This window comes from Leptodactylus fuscus, chromosome 5 (assembly GCF_031893055.1).
Source record: "Leptodactylus fuscus isolate aLepFus1 chromosome 5, aLepFus1.hap2, whole genome shotgun sequence".
Taxonomy (NCBI): Eukaryota; Metazoa; Chordata; class Amphibia; order Anura; family Leptodactylidae; genus Leptodactylus; species Leptodactylus fuscus.
In genome coordinates this window covers 102,359,196-102,376,919 of record NC_134269.1, presented here as the reverse complement: position 1 = coordinate 102,376,919, position 17,724 = coordinate 102,359,196, and the positions used below count along the sequence as shown (strand labels likewise).

Sequence of the window (17,724 nt, the reverse complement as noted above, 5' to 3'; positions counted from 1 at the left end):
TCAAAAAGTTGGATACATCCTAAAAAGGTACCAATGGAAACTACAGATTATCCGACAAAAAATATGCCCTTAAAATTATTGCTCCTAGTATATGGTGATGCAAAGCCAAATATTTATTTTAAAAAGCATTTTTATTGTGAAAAGCTATATAACATTAAAAATATCATAAAGTTACATTTTAATTTAATGAAACATAAAAAAACAAAAAAATTGAAGAATTACATTTTCTATCACCCACCTAAAATAATAAAGTTTCAATCCATGATATGTACTCCATAACTCCTTGATTTCAGAATTATAAAAATAACAGAAAGTTATGGCTCTCAGAAGATGGGGATAAAAAATGAATACAATAATGCTTTGCCCAAATAAATAAATATTGGTTGTGTCATTAAGGGGTTAAAAGGGTTTATGGAGTAGGTCAGGGGTCAGTAGTCCAGCTGTTTTGGCACTGCAGCTCCCAGCACTTATATTTGCTTGGCACTTCCATATAAATGAATGGAGCATCCTGGGAGTTGGAGTTTTACAACAGCTGGTGTGCTATAGAATTCTAACTCCGCAACCTATCCAAAACCTAACTTTTACTTTAAGAATTTATGATCTAAACAACATGTTGTTGATGTTTGACATAGTAAGATAGTGAACGTGAGCGCTATATATTATGGAAATACTTTTTATTTGTAATAACAATTGAATCAAGACTGTCATCTGCTAACATAAATAAAAGTATCACATAATATACAGATCTACTTTTTCATACAATGTTATTCAGCAACGCCATCACTCTCTTAAGCTACACAACATTAGAAACAAATTTTAATCATAACTGATCTTTCTGTTAGGGTGAAAAGGGGTTAAAAGGAGATCCTGGCATAAAGGTAAGCTCCTATATGTATATACCTTTATACTGTATACACTCATTTATAAAGAGGGCAAACATGGCCATTTTACAGCTACAGGATCTGATTATAAACTGTAGACTTCAGTTGGCATTTCATGATCCATCTCTTAGTAGAAGGTTGTCTGTTGAAGGTCAGAATTATGGAAAACATTTATCAATATTATTTTTACAAGATTGTTGCTTTTCTCCTATTTGTTTAACCACTTACTGTCACAGAGAAACATATAACATTTAATACATCCACATTAGAGGGCAGAAAGTTTTGTCTACAAAGTAAATGCAAAGCAAAGTTAATGCAACACCAAATAATAGTGTGACTTTTTTTTAAATTAAAAACTTATTCGTGAGATGTAGATGTAATGTGTGAATGTCTAATTTGATTTTCTAGGGAGACGGGATGAAAGGTGAACAAGGAGAGAAAGGACAGCGGGTAGGTCTTTTCTCTTTGTATGTAAGTAGAGATGGCTGTGACACTGAAATATGGTTTACTAACAGGTCGGTTACATAGTAGTTATGTATTTTCATAACATATTCAACTTATATTTTTAAATGAAAGTTTTCTTAACTTTTATAATATGTAAGACTTTATGGTTCTTACAAGCCATTATACTGTTTATAAATGCCACTGTAAAAAAATAGTTATTTGTATGGTTCAGTTTAGTCTACAATGCAGTATAAGGGGGCATTCACACGATGTAACGCGGCTTTCATTCTGACACATAAACTCGTGTCAGAATCAGCGCTCCAAAACAGAATGCCATTGACTTCAATGGGTTTCGTTTAGCGCACATAACACATTAAAGTCAATGGGATTCTGTTTTGCAGCGCTGATTCTGACACGAGTTTACGTGTCAGAATCAACACCGCGTTACATCGTGTGAATGCCTCCTAAGAGGTAAAGGATGGTTTGCAGGTTCTATTTATCTTTGTATTGTTATATATTTATCTAGGGCCCCACAGGACTACCTGGCCGTATTGGTGATCCTGGACAAAAAGGGGAGATGGGACCAGCTGGAAAAGATGTAAGGATGACATCATTACATTAGTCATTCATATGTATATGTTTGGCATGACAACTATCATTTGGAATACTAATATATACTAATACTAACATAATAAATGGGCACCACTTTGAAATTAAATATAATGGAGCAGATTTATTAAGAATGGTAAGAATCAGCGCTGAAAAACAGACTTCCATTGACTTCAATGGGTTCCATTTTCTGCATGGAAAACATTGAAATCAAGGGGAAGCTTTTTTGCCCATTGATTTCAATGTGTTCCGTGCGGAAAATGGAACCCATTGAAGTCAATGGGAGTCTGTTTTTGAGTGCTGATTCTTACGCGAGTTATCGTGACAGAATCAACACCACTTTACTCCATGTGAATGGACCCTTAGTCCTTTGATTGGACCTCAATCTCTGTAATCATTTGCATTTTGTCCAAAAAAAGAAAAAAAACAAAAACATGAAAACGTGATTACGTCATTCTTATTTTTAATAGGGTATTGATGGCAAAAAAGGAAACAAAGGTGAAACTGTAAGTCAGAACATAAATTCATTTACAATCATTTATATTGAAATGATAGTAACATAGATGTTCCTTTCCCTGAAAAATATATTTTCCTGCTGTGTATACAGTATGTTTAAGATTGTAGCTTGGAGTATCAGAGTACGTTGATCTTTGAAGTATTAAGATATGATTTATTCTTCACAGGGGCAGCCCGGTCCTCCTGGGAGTGCAGTAAGTATTAATACGTATGGTGTATTTACAAGAAACAAACTGTGTTAATGGTTATTATTGTGACATTACACCAATATGTTCATTTTCCAGGTTACCACAGTGGATAAAAGTTTACCTGTTAAAGGAGAGAAGGCAAGGTTTCTAAATGGTCACATTATGTAGTTATTAATGCTTTTGTCATTAACAATTTAACTGCTTAGACTATAACTTGAAATGGAATCTTTCTATTTTTTAGGGTGACCGAGGAGCATCAGGTTCTCCTGGGAATTCAGGCTTGAAAGGAGAAAAAGGAGATTCTGGACCTCCAGGCCCCAGAGTAAGCATCTCATGACTATGATCCTCATTCCAATGTACTGCAAAATATTCTAGATAAATAATATAAGCAACTGATTGTTTCATATTTAAGGGTCCAGAAGGACGCCAAGGACCTCCAGGCAATACTATGGTAAGTTGCACTAAAGTGTTCCCTCATTATAACTTTCATTAGATCATAAACCAATTGTATTAAAAAAAACATATGCTATCTAATCACCTCCTAAAAACAACCAAGTAATGATAATAATCATCTTTATGTATCACCAATTATAGCTGAAACTGATATACAAATGGGGAGATAACACAAAAGTAAAATGATAGGCAGCTATGTTTACCTGGAGAGATAAGGTGCTGGCAAATAATTTTTCTGCATGGACTACAATGAGCTGACAAACAAGTGTTTCTACGCCAGTATGCCATCTCTGTGCACAGTTTGTAGAATTTTAGAAGCAGGTGTAATAACAAGAAATACATTCAACTCCATATACTAGTCAAACACATATAGATGTATTACATTCAACTTGCTAAAACAAAATGTATTCTATACTGGTTTGTGTTTACAGTTAGAATCCAGTCCAGAAAAAGGAGAGAAAGGAGAAAAGGTAATAATAATGATTCAGTATATTCAGTAATATTGTTTAACTCATGTTATATTTTATATACACAGCATATATGAGTAAGCCTCTAGAAATCTGATCAATTCAGAAATTTCTTTTTAGAAACAAGACAATTATGATGTAATGTTCCAGCAACTGAGCTTTATCAGTTACCAATACATGTTAAAGAGGTCTTTCAGTTAAATGTAAGGTTCTAAATATCTACACTCTTACTTTTCCACCTGTTCTCCGAACATGGACCCAGACAGGCTTTAGACTGTAGCAGCAGGGGATCTTTGAGGGTTACAAAACTCTTGTTATTTTAATACACCCCATTAGGTACATTCAGTTTTCCAGGCCTGGAAAATCCCTTTAGTACTAAGCAAGAAAATATAATTTCTTATAAAAATAATAAAATCTGTTTACTGAAGATTACAAAACATAACTTGATGAAATATTTTCCTTATCATCATAAACATTTAGAAAGTGATAAGTGAGTTTTGTTGAGTAAATTGCCGAAGAATGGCCAAGCAAGGGCCTAAGAGCTGGCAAAACCTGTGAGAAACCAAACTGTAGTAACTACCTGTACAAGTGAAATACTTGTAATTAAGGCCAGGTATGGACACAGAAATGGCTTCTACTCTTGTTTAATTTGATGCTTTCAGGCACTTGAACTGCAGTAGGATATACATCTGAAGCCAGGGAACTTAACTTGCAGGAGTCCCACTTGTATGTATACATATATATATATATAACTTGAGCACAACATTCCTGGTCTCCTTCCACTTGCTGTCAGAAACTCAAAGTTTCCAGTATCCCTACACTACAGGAAGATGAAAATGTATAGTCTGCTAAACAAAAGCTCCTACCACTCAAGATGTCTCCACACCAACTACCACTGGGGCTTTATAGCTTTGCCCACTAACCCTTCCCCTTCAGCCCTTCCACCAACTTAGAGAATGTACAGTACATAGAGGAAACGACACAATCACATATATAGACCACATTCCTTGTCACTACAAAAGGAAAATGATATATAGATAGTGATATAATATAGATAGATAAGATAAGATAATCCTTTAATAGTCCCACAGTGGGGAAATTTCAGTATGTTTCAGCTGCATAGTAATACAGATACATGATAATACACAGTAAATATTACAGAAGTAGTAGACACATATATGCTGAGAAAGATATACTAGGAGTCCATAGCAGCTTAGGAACAGAGAAGAAATAAGGAGGACATTCATAATCATTAGTTCTCTGTGCGGAGTGATCTTCGCTTGGTCTGATGTAGATTATACAGCCTGGTCGTGGTTGGAAGGAAGGACTTGCGATAGCGCTCCTTCTCACACTTGGGGTGAAGCAGACGGTCACTTACAGTGCTGCCAAGTGCCATCAAGGTCTCATACATGGGGTGGGATTTGTTCTCCCGCATGGAGGTCACCACGGACAGTATCCTTCTGTCACCCACCACCTGTACTGGGTCCAAGGGGCTCCCCAGGACAGAGCTGGCCCTCCTGATCAGCCTGTCCAGTCTATTTCTGTCCCTGGTTGATATACTGCTCCCCCAGCAGGCTACACCGAAAAAGATGGCTGAGGCAACCACAGAGTTGAAGAAGGCCCTAAGAAGTGTCCCCTGGACTCCGAAGGCCCTCAGCCTCCTGAGCAGGTAGAGTCTGCTGTGGCCCTTTCTGTGTAGCGCCTCCAGGTGATCAGCCCAGTCTAGTTTATTATTGAGGAGCACACCCAGATACTTATAGGTCCTGACTTTCTCAATACATGTTCCTTGGATCTCCACCGGGGTCGGAGCACTCCTCCGTTTCCCAAAGTCCACCACCATCTCCTTGGTTTTCCCAGCATTAATCCTGAGCTGGTTCCGCTGGCACCATTCAACAAAATCCCGGTTTAAGTCTCTGTATTCCCTATCGTCGCCATCAGTGATAAGGCCGACTATAGCAGAGTCATCAGAGTACTTCTGTAAGTAACAGCTGGAGGAGTTGTGCCTAAAGTCAGCAGTGTACAGTGTGAAGAGAAATGGGGCAAGAACTGTACCTTGTGGTGCCCCCGTACTACAGATCACAGTGTCAGACACACAGTCCCGGGCTCTCACATACTGAGGGCGGTTTGTCAGGTAGTCTAGGATCCAGTTGGACAGGTGATGGTCCACTCCACCAAGGTTCAGCTTCTCCCTCAGTAGCTCTGGCTGAATGGTGTTGAACGCACTGCAGAAATCAAAGAACATTATTCTCACAGTGTTCCCGGGTTTCTCCAGGTGAGAGAGAGCTCTATGAAGAAGGTGGATGATGGCGTCATCTACCCCAATGCCCGGCCGGTAGGCAAACTGGAGGGGGTCCAGAGCGGAGCTCACTAGGGGGCGTAGATGTGTCAGGACCAGTCTCTCTAGGACCTTCATCAGGTGGGATGTCAGTGCTACAGGTCGGTAGTCATTGTAGTCCATCGGGTTGGGTTTCTTTGGGACTGGTACCACACAAGATGTTTTCCACAGTTGAGGTACCACTCCCAGTTTTAGACTCATATTGTACATGTGCGTAATAATACCACACAGCTGGTCACTGCACATTTTAAGAACTCTTGCGCTTATCCCATTGGGCCCTCGGCCTTGTCTGCCTTAATTGTCTTGATTTCCCGACACACCAGAGACTCTTTGAGGATCAGACATTCGGATTGCAATTTACTGCCAGTCGGTGGGGGTTGGGTCTTGGTGTGTGAGGGGAGGGGGGTTGCTTGTGAGGGGGGAGTTGGTTTGGAGTCGAATCTATTGAAGAATAGATTACGCTCATTAAGCCACTTCCTGTCACCTTCTATCTGATGAGCTGCCATTTGTTTATGTCCGGATATCACCTTCAGACTGTCCCAGACCTTTGAGACTCTACCCTCCCCCATCTGTAGTTCCATCTTCCGCCTGTAGTTGGCTTTCCCTTCTCTGATCAGTTGTCTTAGTTGTTTCTGCACCGCCCCCAGGCCATTTTTGTCCCCAGACCTAAAAATTCGCTTTTTCTCCTTAAGAAGAGTTGTAATCTCAGAGTTGATCCATGGTTTGTTATTGGAGAAACACCTCACCTTTCTAGTTGGTACCGTGCTGTCCACGCAAAAATTAATGTAGTAGATAGATAGATAATAGATAATGTAGATAGATAGATAATGATATATAAATGATATAAGGAGTATCCTCTCATACACATGGTTATGGTCCTGACAGAAAGCAATTGCTGAAGCTCAAGCACATATTGCTAAAGGTCAAGCCTGGTATTACAAGATTAAAGTCAGTCCTTTTCGGATCTCATGGCATGTTAAATTAATGACATGAAAATTTGAAAGAGTACAGTGAGAAGTGCAAGCCTATCCCCCATTAATATATGGCAGTAGTAAAGTTCTTATATGTGGATATACTGTATGTACATGTATTCTATATCTCCTGTAACCACTAAATGAGGAACCTAAGCTTTAGCAAAGGTATTAGCAATTCCTGGATGTACTTCAGAATCTTGAGTAATAAGATTCCGCCTTCTTTACACATCCTGGGCCCTTAAAGGGATCCTATCATTGGATCCCCTTTTTTTCTCCCTAACACGTAGATGTCTTCTACCTTTAGATGTCTTCTCCACGCCACCGTTTGCTAGAAATCCGTGTTTTCTTCGGCTTGCAAATGAGTTATCTCCCCAGCAGTCAAACAGCACTGAGGGTGTCCTCAATGCTGCAAGAGAACTCTCCAGCGATGCCTCCATCTTCTTCTGGAAAGCCCTCTCCCTGTGTCTTTTTCCGTCCTGGGTTTCAATCTTCTAGGCCTCGGGTAGAGCCAAATGCGCATGCCTGGACCGCAAGAAAATGGCCCCTTACTCAGTAAGCTGGTGTAAGCGGCCATTTTCTTGTGGCCCGAGCATGCGCAGTCAGCTAGGCCCCACGTCTAGAAGATTAAAACTCAGGATGGAAGAAGACACAAGGAGAGGGCGTTCCAGAAGAAGATGGAGGCGTTGCTGGATAGTTCTCTTGCAGCAATGGGGATGCCCCTAGTGCTGTTTGAGGGCTGGGGCCCACCCCCAGTGCTGCAAGAGAATTCATTTGCATACCAAAGAAAACCCGGATTTCTACCGAACGGAGGCGCAGAGAAGACATCTAAAGGTAAGAGAAGAATAGCCTTTCTTAAGACTATTCCTACATGTTAGGGAGAAAAATAGATAAGATCCCTTTAAGGATCCCTTTAAGATAGATAGGATAGATAAGATAGATAGGATCCCTTTAAGCACTTTTTGAAAATGACAGTGACTCCAAATATTCTTGCAAAGCCAATCCTATAGGAGTTGAACAGAGCAGAAATAACAGTATGGTGTATATTGTGTTCTCCATGCTAAGAAGGATCAGTGGCATTCTTAAACATAAAGGACTTACTAAGTATTGGTATTTTACTTATTTGTACAGTGGATTGAATCACTCATTTGTACCAATATACTACTGCAATGTTTGCTACTGTAGTTTACATTAAAGTTGCTGAATTTCATTATTACACAAATCTATGTTTTTTGATATATTTGTAATAAATCACAATTTGGTCATCTTTCCCTGGATTTTAATGGTGATAAGAATATTTCTTTTATACTTGAGAGATGTACTCATTTATGCTGTGTACTACTCTGTATCTGTCAAGTCTTTTCCATTAGAGTTTATACCTAACTTGTTGTTGCAATAGGGAAATACAGGTTCACCTGGAAAAAATGCCATGGATGGCAAAGATGGAATCCCTGGAACACAAGGACAAAAGGTTGTATACTTTGTAAAATATAAAAATTTGTTGAGTCACAATATTCTTTTCAATAGGTTTTATTGCATTTATACATAATAACAAACAAAACAAAGGATAACAGAGGTCACAAATAGAAAAAGAGACCGCATTGATAGAGACAATATTGTCATTAGGAATTAATAATTTAGTATCGAAGAAAACATTTAAAGTCCATCAATCAGCAAGTTGAAGTGTTTTGCGGTCCATAAGGGTAGGAGAAAACCTGCAAAGGAAAGGGTTAGGTAGGAGAAAAACAAAGGAAACACGGGAGGTCCTTACTAACCTAATACATTGGACATTATCATTTCGTATTATTGATATCCGATGTCTTCAAATACCATAAAATAACATTAGATAATTCTGGGAAAGGAAGCAATCCCATTGGTCAATTGCAAGGGAGAGGGTGGTGTGCCAACTAAATTGAGTCACAATATTCTGACATATGTAACGATTTTTTGATTTCTGTGTATTCAGCTGTGTATCTTTTCCATGGGGCAAGTTGTATTTTTTATTTATAGCATTTTGGGAAATTAGCGTTTAGGGGAGGAGAAATGGTCAAAAAACTGTGATTCAGCCATGTGGATTTTTTTTTCTGCTGTGGTGTTGACTGTATGGGATACTGATTATATTTAAGTTTGTTTACAATGAACTTTGCATTATGTTCTAAAATTCCTTCTCTTCTAATGCCCCATTTCCTTACCCCACACACAGTATCTTGCCCCTTTATTGGACCAAATACAATAGTTTTTATTGGCCCCTATACAATATACAGTACAATATACTACCTCCATTACAGACCCCTTACAGTAAGAGCACCTGTTGTAGGCCCTTTTATAGTAAGAGCCCCTGTTACAGTAAAGACCTGTATGAAGGCCTGTAACATAGCGGAGGCCTCCTAAGGTCCCAGCTTCATAGCATCTTCTGCAGCTGCTATGGCAGTAGTTTTGCTCCTGCCAAGAGTCCTTTTTGTACTTTTCCTCTTCTGTGCGGAGGATCTTTGGAACTTAGCCCAACTGACCATTGGGTTCTTGGTTATCTCTCTTATCAAGACCCTACTTCCCCGATTACTTAGTTTGGAGTGGCAGCCTGCTCTCAAAGCAGTCATGGTGGTTCTGTTTGTGTATGTCATGTACATATTAGTAAATTATTTACACATAGATTGTGTCATTTGCAGGGAGAACCTGGAGAGAAAGGAGAGCCAGGAGATGTAAGTATTTCATGGAAACTAATTCACTACAAAACATGACTGTATATACACACTGACAATGGATTCTGATTTTCTACAATTCATGGTATATCTGTTTTGTAATGGATCATGTTTATTAGGCAGAATAGTGTTGCGTTCTGGTGATGAAATAAGCCCAGGCTAAGTAAATATACTGTAGTATGTTTATTGTAAGAAAATAGCAGTAAATACACATTTGATAAAGTTACCTTTGTAGTGTATGCATACTATATGGTGTTTCTCTATATTGTTCCATTCCATTGTTTTTATAGAACAATACTGAATAATGTTTAGTAATGTTTAGGCATTCCCTATGTTTACCTTTGAAGTCAATAGGGAGATGAATCCTAAAAGATAGATCATATCTGCCATAAAAACCAGTCAGGCTTTCAATTCCAATCTGAAAGTCTATGAGTATTTAAAAAGTCAAGCTTTACACTAGTGTGAATATAGTTTTACTTGTGAAATGTACATATATCACCTGTAGTGTATTTTGCAAGTTTTCATTTACTTTTATTATTTTTAGTAATATATATGTACGCAAATACCTGTTAATAACATTCATTCATTTCAAAGCTTGTGGTGGTTATTGAATAGTTAAACTAAAGCGGATTATTTTGTATATTTGTATTTGCCAAAGCAATAATACTAACTCCACTTAATTCCAGAGTGGAATATCTAGTACTACAGGGTTAAAGGGTGATCGTGGTGATACAGGGCCATTGGGCCCCCCTGGGCCACCAGGACCACAGGTAATTAATTTTTTTATATATACATTTTATGTAATGTTTCAAGCTGCTATAGCAAGATGTAATGTAATAATAGTCTATACAGAATGTTATAATGATGATTAGTGCTGTTTGTTCTAAACAGTTCCAGCATTTCAGCATTCTTATATTCATTTCTGTTGCTTTGCCCACCAAGCTATTGTAGAACTAAGTCCATGCAGGCTGCTTTCATTTAAAGAGACAAGGTTCTGTCCTCATTGCATAGACATCAGAAATGTATAAATGTGCAAAAGTTAACTTTAAACATAAAAATAATTTATACTTTTTTGTTTGTTTTAAGGGTCTTCCTGGAAAAAATGTAGATATGAAGGTAAGAGGATAAACCTTAATTATATCAACTATTTAATTAGAAGTGCAGAATCTGTCGGAGGCTGGTCAATTCTATTCTTCCATTTAACCAGATTATATATAAAGGTAGGGGCTGCCCCCAAAAATTCACCAAGGTGTGGGGAGCATGGTGTGATTCTCCTAATACCCAACACTCTGCCTCCTCGATGCGCTCAGCACTAGGCGCCTTCACATAGTAAGATGGTTACCCACCGGATGATGCTGTACTCCCCCTTGTCTGGACTGCTTTACTCTCTGTTCCGTCTTTTGTAGGCGGGGTGGGTTTAGCCTGGGTCGGGATGGCGGTGTGGTGGATCTTTGTTTGTTTAGACTTTTTTCCTTTTCATTGTATTTTATATTGTATGTTTTGATTATGTGTACTCCTGAGTGTATTGTTTCATTGTTACATCTTTTTCAATAAAACGAGTTTAAAAAAAAGAAGTGCAGAATCTGTGACATACATAAGACCCTAAATGGAAAATTGACACACTCACAGCAATAAACCAAGTCAAGCTGGTTTGAAAATTAAGGGGCCACATGGTGGCTCAGTGGATAGCACTACAGCCTTGCAGCACTGGAGTCCTGGTGTTCAAATCCCGCCAAGGGCAAGAAACCATCTGCAATGAGTTTGTATGTTCTCCCCGTGCTTGCATGGTTTCCATCCCATATTCCAAACAAGACATACTGATAGGGAAAAATGTACATCGTGAGCTCTATGTGGGACTCACAATCTACATTTAAAAAAAATTAAAATTAAAAAATTGACTGTATTGGTTTTGACAGGAAACAATGATACTTTGCCAAAACACTGGTAGGAAGTGGTATCATGAAATCATAGCACTTTTAAAACCATTAGGTAAAAACAACTGTTTGGCATCCTTTGTAAACAAGAAAGATCCTTTAAAGGGGGGAAAAGTCATTTTTAACTAAACACATACTTGCATAGCCTTTACAAAGGCTATTCCTCACATACCTTTAGTATGTTAATCACCTCAGTAGGTTTTGAATGAACCCATTTTTATTCATATGCTAATTAGCCTTCTCCGTGCTGTGTCTCAGCAAGCAATCTCTTTCCTGTGTGTACAGCACAGGCTGCTGCTGCTGCTGCTGACTTATCTCTCTGCTCTCATACACAGCACACAGCAGAAAGAGGAGTGCTTGCTGAGACTTCCAGTGCTCCCTGGAGGCTAATTAGCATATGCATAAAAGCGGGTTAATTCAAAAAAGACTGAGGCAATTAACATACAAAAGGTACATGTGGAATAGCCTTTCTAAAGGCTATGCAAGTATGTGCTTAGTTAAAAATGACTTTTCCCAATGATAGAGCTCCTTTAACCACTTCAGTACTGGATTATGAAGTCTTCCTTCTTTCTTCTTCTGTTCCTTAGCTGCTATGGACTCCTAGTATATCTTCTCTTCTCAGCTTATGTGTGTCTACGTCTGTAATATATTACTGTGTATTATCCTGTATCTTACTATATTACTATGCTGCTGTAACATACTGAAATTTCCCCACTGTGGGACTATTAAAGGATTATCTTATCTTATCTATCTCTGGTCCAGGACCAGACACATTTTTAGGTATTATGTATATGCAGTTTTGAGGGCTGTAATATTTTTATCATTTGGGTTATTCAAGTAATTTCTGCGTCTTTTTTCAGTGACAGATAGGGCCTTATTATGTTTTTATTTTTGAATGTTTTTTAAATTATATCTAGGAAATTTTTATTTTTTTTATTTTAGGATTTGGAAATGTTGTTAGAATCATATGGTATCAAGGTAAGTAGACTGATCACATGTTTTCTTAAGAAAATTGCTTTCTGTGGGCATCTTAACTCTCTGCCACTCTGTCTTAGCCATGTGCAAAAATATTATATTTTACAGTACCTGCAAAGTGGATGGGATTCTGGTTAATCCCATCCACATACTGAAAAAAATAAGTACAATGTATGATAGGTTATTTCATAAATCAAATAGAGGAAAAATAGGAATGTGAAACAACTAAATGCTGGAAATATGAAAGATGGAAAGATGAAAAAAGAAATATAGAGTATTTATTTTGTACAGTTAATACTCTAGTGGGAAAACAATTGAAATGTAAAAAGTTTCAGGGTCACAATATGGCAACACCATACTTTTTATATTTTATAACATTTTTAAGGTTTAAAAGGTAAAAATTTTTTTTATCGTATCGATCATACTGATTGTCATTGGTAACATGTAATTTTCACCACACAGTGAACGCTGTAAAAATAAAACCTGCAGGAATATGGCACAATTAGGTTTTTTCAATTCCAGTTCCTCATTATGAGTGGGTTTTTTTTTTTTTGCAGCTTTCCCATATTTGTTGTGCATAAAATTAAACAGTGACATTACAAAGTACAATATGTCTCACAAAAATAATCCCTCATACAATGTAAAAATTAAAAATTATGGATTTTGGAAGATAGGCAGGAAAAAATTGAAACACAAAAACAAATATTGTCCCAGAACTTGTGGCTGCTGCTGTTACAAAACTGACTGTGCGTTGAATTCAGTGCCCTTTCAGGCTTGACAGTGTGCAGAGATATTGGTACTGTTAGTTTCAGCTACCAAAGTCACAGCATTGTCAGAGGGGCCAGCCTCACGGCTCAGCGTCCTTGTGGTAGAAGGGTACTTTCAGGGGGATGTTCCTAACCCCCCAGCGATAAGTGTAACCGTAAAACCACATGGCCAGTAATGAGATATAGATATAGTTATAACAGTTTTTTTTTTAACTTATTGGATGTGGCTACACCTTTAATCCTTTAACTTGGAACATACAATAAACAATTAGTTTGTATTACAGAATATTGTGGCAGCGGGCATGACATCCAGTTTTCGTCCGCACTATGACTACATCACAGCCACATTTCATCCATGCCTTGACTGCACCATGTAATTATATCTTTAAGTAGAAACAAGTTGATGGCTGAATCAAGACTTTTTCATTGCAGTCCATGTGGACATTACTGTCAATTAAATTGGCCATACATGATCCATAGGCCAACATTGTTTCAAAGAAAGCTCCTTTGTTATATCCTTTATTTACATTTAATGTATTTTTGCTATGTTCCTGCTTTCCGACTTTATCTCAGAAATAATAAGTCTTCTGTGAGTTAAGCTTATTTTTTTAAGGTTTGAACATATCTGCATATGGTTGTGAATTCCACATTAAATCAGTGTATTATTCTGTTCTAGTTAAGTCTCCTAAAGGAATTAACTGATCATCTTGTACAAAATGGAGTTGAAGATTTTTTTCAGCACTTCTCAAACTCTAAGAAGGATCGGACTGCAAAGAAGAAGCAGACTCTAAAACATAAAGTAGACAATATTGTAAGTTGTATAAATCTAAAACATAGTATTAGACAAAAATAGCAATAAAGTAAGACATGAAAGGTGACTACAAAAAATATGGTACACCAATGTTTGAAAATATACAATGTATGACAGTATGATAAATAACAGTGAATATGGAAGTACCATGTATAACAGGAATAGAAACATAACCATGATGTATAAAACCTGTAGCACTAAGGGAGCCTTCACACGGAGTAACGCCGGGCTCAATGTGTGCTTATTTTTACTGGCGTAGAAATGCGAGGGTAGCGTTTACGTTGCATTTACTTACTATGAGCGTATACACGGTGTTTTCGGCCGCTTTTTTTGCTTGCGTATACGCTCATAGTAAAAAAACACCGCATAAACGCGACGTAAACGCTACCCTCGCATTTCTACGCCAGTAAAAATAAGCACACATTGAGCCCGCCGTTACTCCATGTGAAGGCTCCCAATGTGAAACCAAAAATTATTGTTATTGAGAACAAAGAATCTAATCTGTAAAGTGTAATATGAGCATAATCCAGTATTTCCTCACAGCACAATCTATAACTATTTTACGTATTCTGACTTTATTATATAATTCATACTACATTGCAGGGTCCCTCAATACATGAAATATCCAATGAAACAGAAGAAGAGGATTTAAATTTGAGTACAATTCTGGAAAATACATTTGAGGGGGTTGCAATGCAAACACAGGTAATGCTTGAGGAACCAAATACCTTTTCTGACTAGGGATCGTTATAACTGCTGTACAACTTCTGGTGACAGTGATAAAATAATATAGTGGTAGACCTTGCCTTAATTTTTTACTCAATTTTAATAGTTTTAACCATAAACCCATGGCTAATATTGAACAAATTCATACTAAAAAGAATTTAGAATAAGAAAGGGTAATTGTTGGGAAGAGCAGAAAATAAGGGAGCATTCACACGGCGTAACGTCCCGCGAGATTTGGCACGTGTACGCCGCGTGACCCTTTGCGTGCCGTACACGCTCCCATTCATTTCAATGGGAGCGGGGAGCATATGCGCCGCGCTAGTTTGCGGCCGTGAATAAATGCACGGCCGCAAACTAGCGCGGCGCATACGCTCCCCGCTCCCATTGAAATGAATGGGAGCGTGTACGGCACGCAAAGGGTCACGCGGCGTACACGTGCCAAATCTCGCGGGACGTTACGCCGTGTGAATGCTCCCTAATAGTTCTTAGGAAATCCACCAATTCCCCCCCCCCCCCATCATTGTGACTATTTATAATCAAAGGCTTATGGAGCAGTAAACAGTAAAGGACCTTTCTACTTTAATAGCTGCTCTTTTTGGGCGACATAGGAAGTGTATAAGATGTTTAAGTAAAGAAAACTAAAATCTGGTACTTCTGCCAGTTTTGTACAGCAGACATACAGCTTCAGTGGCTAGAGTCGACCTCGATCATGGATACTTAACATTTTAGATGCTTAGGCCTAGTCGGGAGAGAGTCTCACGCCGCTGCGGCAGATTCAGACATGAAATCTGCGTCAAGATAGGGCAGCTCGCTTTCTATTTCCACGAGCGGGAAAAAAACTCTAGCGGAAAAAAGAAGTGAACAGCTCCCATTGAAGTCAATTGGAGGCGTTTTTTGGAGGCGGTTTCTGATGTGGATTCCACGTCAAAATCTGGTCCAAATAACTCCATGTGAACTGTCCCTTAAGCTTACCTGTGTCATGTATTGCCTTTTCAAACAATGAAGTTTTGCTGTCAAGTCAGGAGACAGGCCACTCCAGAACCTTCACTGTCTTCTGCTGCAACCACTAAAGGGTTGACTTAGGTTTATGTTTTAGATAAACTCTTACTGCAACTCTATCATATAAAACTTTTTTGATCACCTATTTCATTACTGTGCTGGAGAAAGAGGCAGTCCATTCATTTAAAAAAAAGTCTCATTTTAGTAGAAGTTGCTTGTCAGTTTTTCCTTGCCCCTTATCGCATATATTGAGGTTTGAACATAAATGACATTGATATTTGTATATATTTTTCATCTTTCTTTGCTAATATATAAATTTGAACTACTTTAGCTCTCAAATTCTCTTACCATTATTTGGCTCGGTACCCTACTATGCCAATAAAAACAGCGCAATCTGTATTTCTAAAACCGTTACTAAGACTATCATTGACTATTGGCCATTTCAACTTGCATGTGCTGCTTGAGCGTTTATTATCAGACCAAATATTCAAGAGTATGGAAACTTTTTTTTATCAGGACAGTCTGTTATTTTAGTTATTACTGTAACTACAAAATACATACAATTCTGTTATTATACAAACTGTACATGTAGCATCACATATGTATTCATAAATGAACAGATGTTTTGCAGGATCATTAATATTTCCCAGTAAAACTATACATAAAATAAATTTAGCCTGGTATGTGAACATAGTCACAAAAATGTATGTGTTCATGTCCTGTATTATTTGAAACATTCTCTTTGTGCTTCTGCAAATTTTATATTAGTTTTATTATAATTGCTTTATATTTAGGACACACATGACGGCAAAAAGCCAAAAAAGAAGAAAAAAACTGATTCTGAACCTGCTGGTGTTATTACAAATGTGGTTATAGAGGAACAAGAGGAAAATGCAGAGGGACAAAGTCTTCAGTTAAATATACAAGAAAGCAATCCATTACCTACTGAAAAAACTACTACTGCAGCTGAAGATAGGCTCTTCATTGTCACTCAAACTGCTGCACAATTGGAGCGTCCAAGTAGGAAGCAGGACAAGGTAAACTTTTCAGGATTTTTTTGTTATTGTATAGCACAGTTTTACTGTCTTAGTATATAATGAGTGGGAACTTAACTAGATAATGCACACCTTATCATAAACTAGACTTATCGCCTGGCAGGGCCATATACTTGCGCTGAAATCTACGCTATGCTCATAGCTGGTGTACATTCCAGGCATCTTTTATACCATTTAAAACCCAACTTGTACAAAACATTGTGACATTTTCATGGTTTGTGTGCTAGGAAACTGGTGTATGGGCATGATATATTTTTCCCTTTGTTACTCTACATAGAACTATATAGAAGTAAATACAGGTATATAGAAATAAGGCGATCACTGTCACACAAAATTTATTTTCCCTGATGTTAGTCTTTTATAACTTGGCACATTTATTTTAATTAATTCCAATAGTGGACATAAGCTCAATAACAGGAATCAAGATTAACTACCTGGCCTTTTCTAGGGATCAGTAGCTGGACCTCCATACTGAGACTTACTTTTATAATAAAGTCCATAATAATCCATAATAAGGATACGGTCACACCTGCATTCAGTGACCATTCAGATCCAAAGGATGGACCCAAAGAAAAATAACCCAACACCAACCTAGCATCACTGTTACTGGATGTAGTAGCATCCACAGGACACCCCTCTGAATCCCTGACCGGCCAGAGGAAGGTCACTCTGTATACATAACAGTGCTTTCCTCTCTCCTTTACATTTCACTGCAAAATGACATAATTACAAAAACATATAACTGAAAAAGGCCCTATTTACCTGATGTCAGATGTGCCAGATGCAGGTAGGCCCATGTAGTACATGGTGAAAATAGCAGAGGAGGAGGATGCTGAAGATGCAACCATATGTGCACCCCAGCATCCTTGAAACACCACATCAGGGTCTGGCTGC

At 38.0% G+C, this 17,724-nt stretch overlaps 1 protein-coding gene across 1 annotated transcript in view; it reads left to right on the top strand.

The window, feature by feature from the left end:
• Window positions 1-17,724, top strand: part of LOC142204542 (uncharacterized) — a 252,351-nt gene that overhangs the window by 94,561 nt on the left and 140,066 nt on the right. Inside the window, exons 49-65 of the mRNA XM_075275859.1 lie at window positions 843-878; window positions 1,290-1,331; window positions 1,852-1,923; window positions 2,405-2,440; window positions 2,618-2,644; window positions 2,735-2,776; window positions 2,880-2,960; window positions 3,051-3,089; window positions 3,523-3,561; window positions 8,264-8,335; window positions 9,531-9,563; window positions 10,250-10,333; window positions 10,650-10,679; window positions 12,440-12,475; window positions 13,916-14,050; window positions 14,654-14,755; window positions 16,570-16,812. Of these exons, the coding sequence (XP_075131960.1) occupies window positions 843-878; window positions 1,290-1,331; window positions 1,852-1,923; window positions 2,405-2,440; window positions 2,618-2,644; window positions 2,735-2,776; window positions 2,880-2,960; window positions 3,051-3,089; window positions 3,523-3,561; window positions 8,264-8,335; window positions 9,531-9,563; window positions 10,250-10,333; window positions 10,650-10,679; window positions 12,440-12,475; window positions 13,916-14,050; window positions 14,654-14,755; window positions 16,570-16,812 (1,149 nt within the window). The remainder of the gene's footprint in view (window positions 1-842; window positions 879-1,289; window positions 1,332-1,851; window positions 1,924-2,404; window positions 2,441-2,617; window positions 2,645-2,734; window positions 2,777-2,879; window positions 2,961-3,050; window positions 3,090-3,522; window positions 3,562-8,263; window positions 8,336-9,530; window positions 9,564-10,249; window positions 10,334-10,649; window positions 10,680-12,439; window positions 12,476-13,915; window positions 14,051-14,653; window positions 14,756-16,569; window positions 16,813-17,724) is intronic.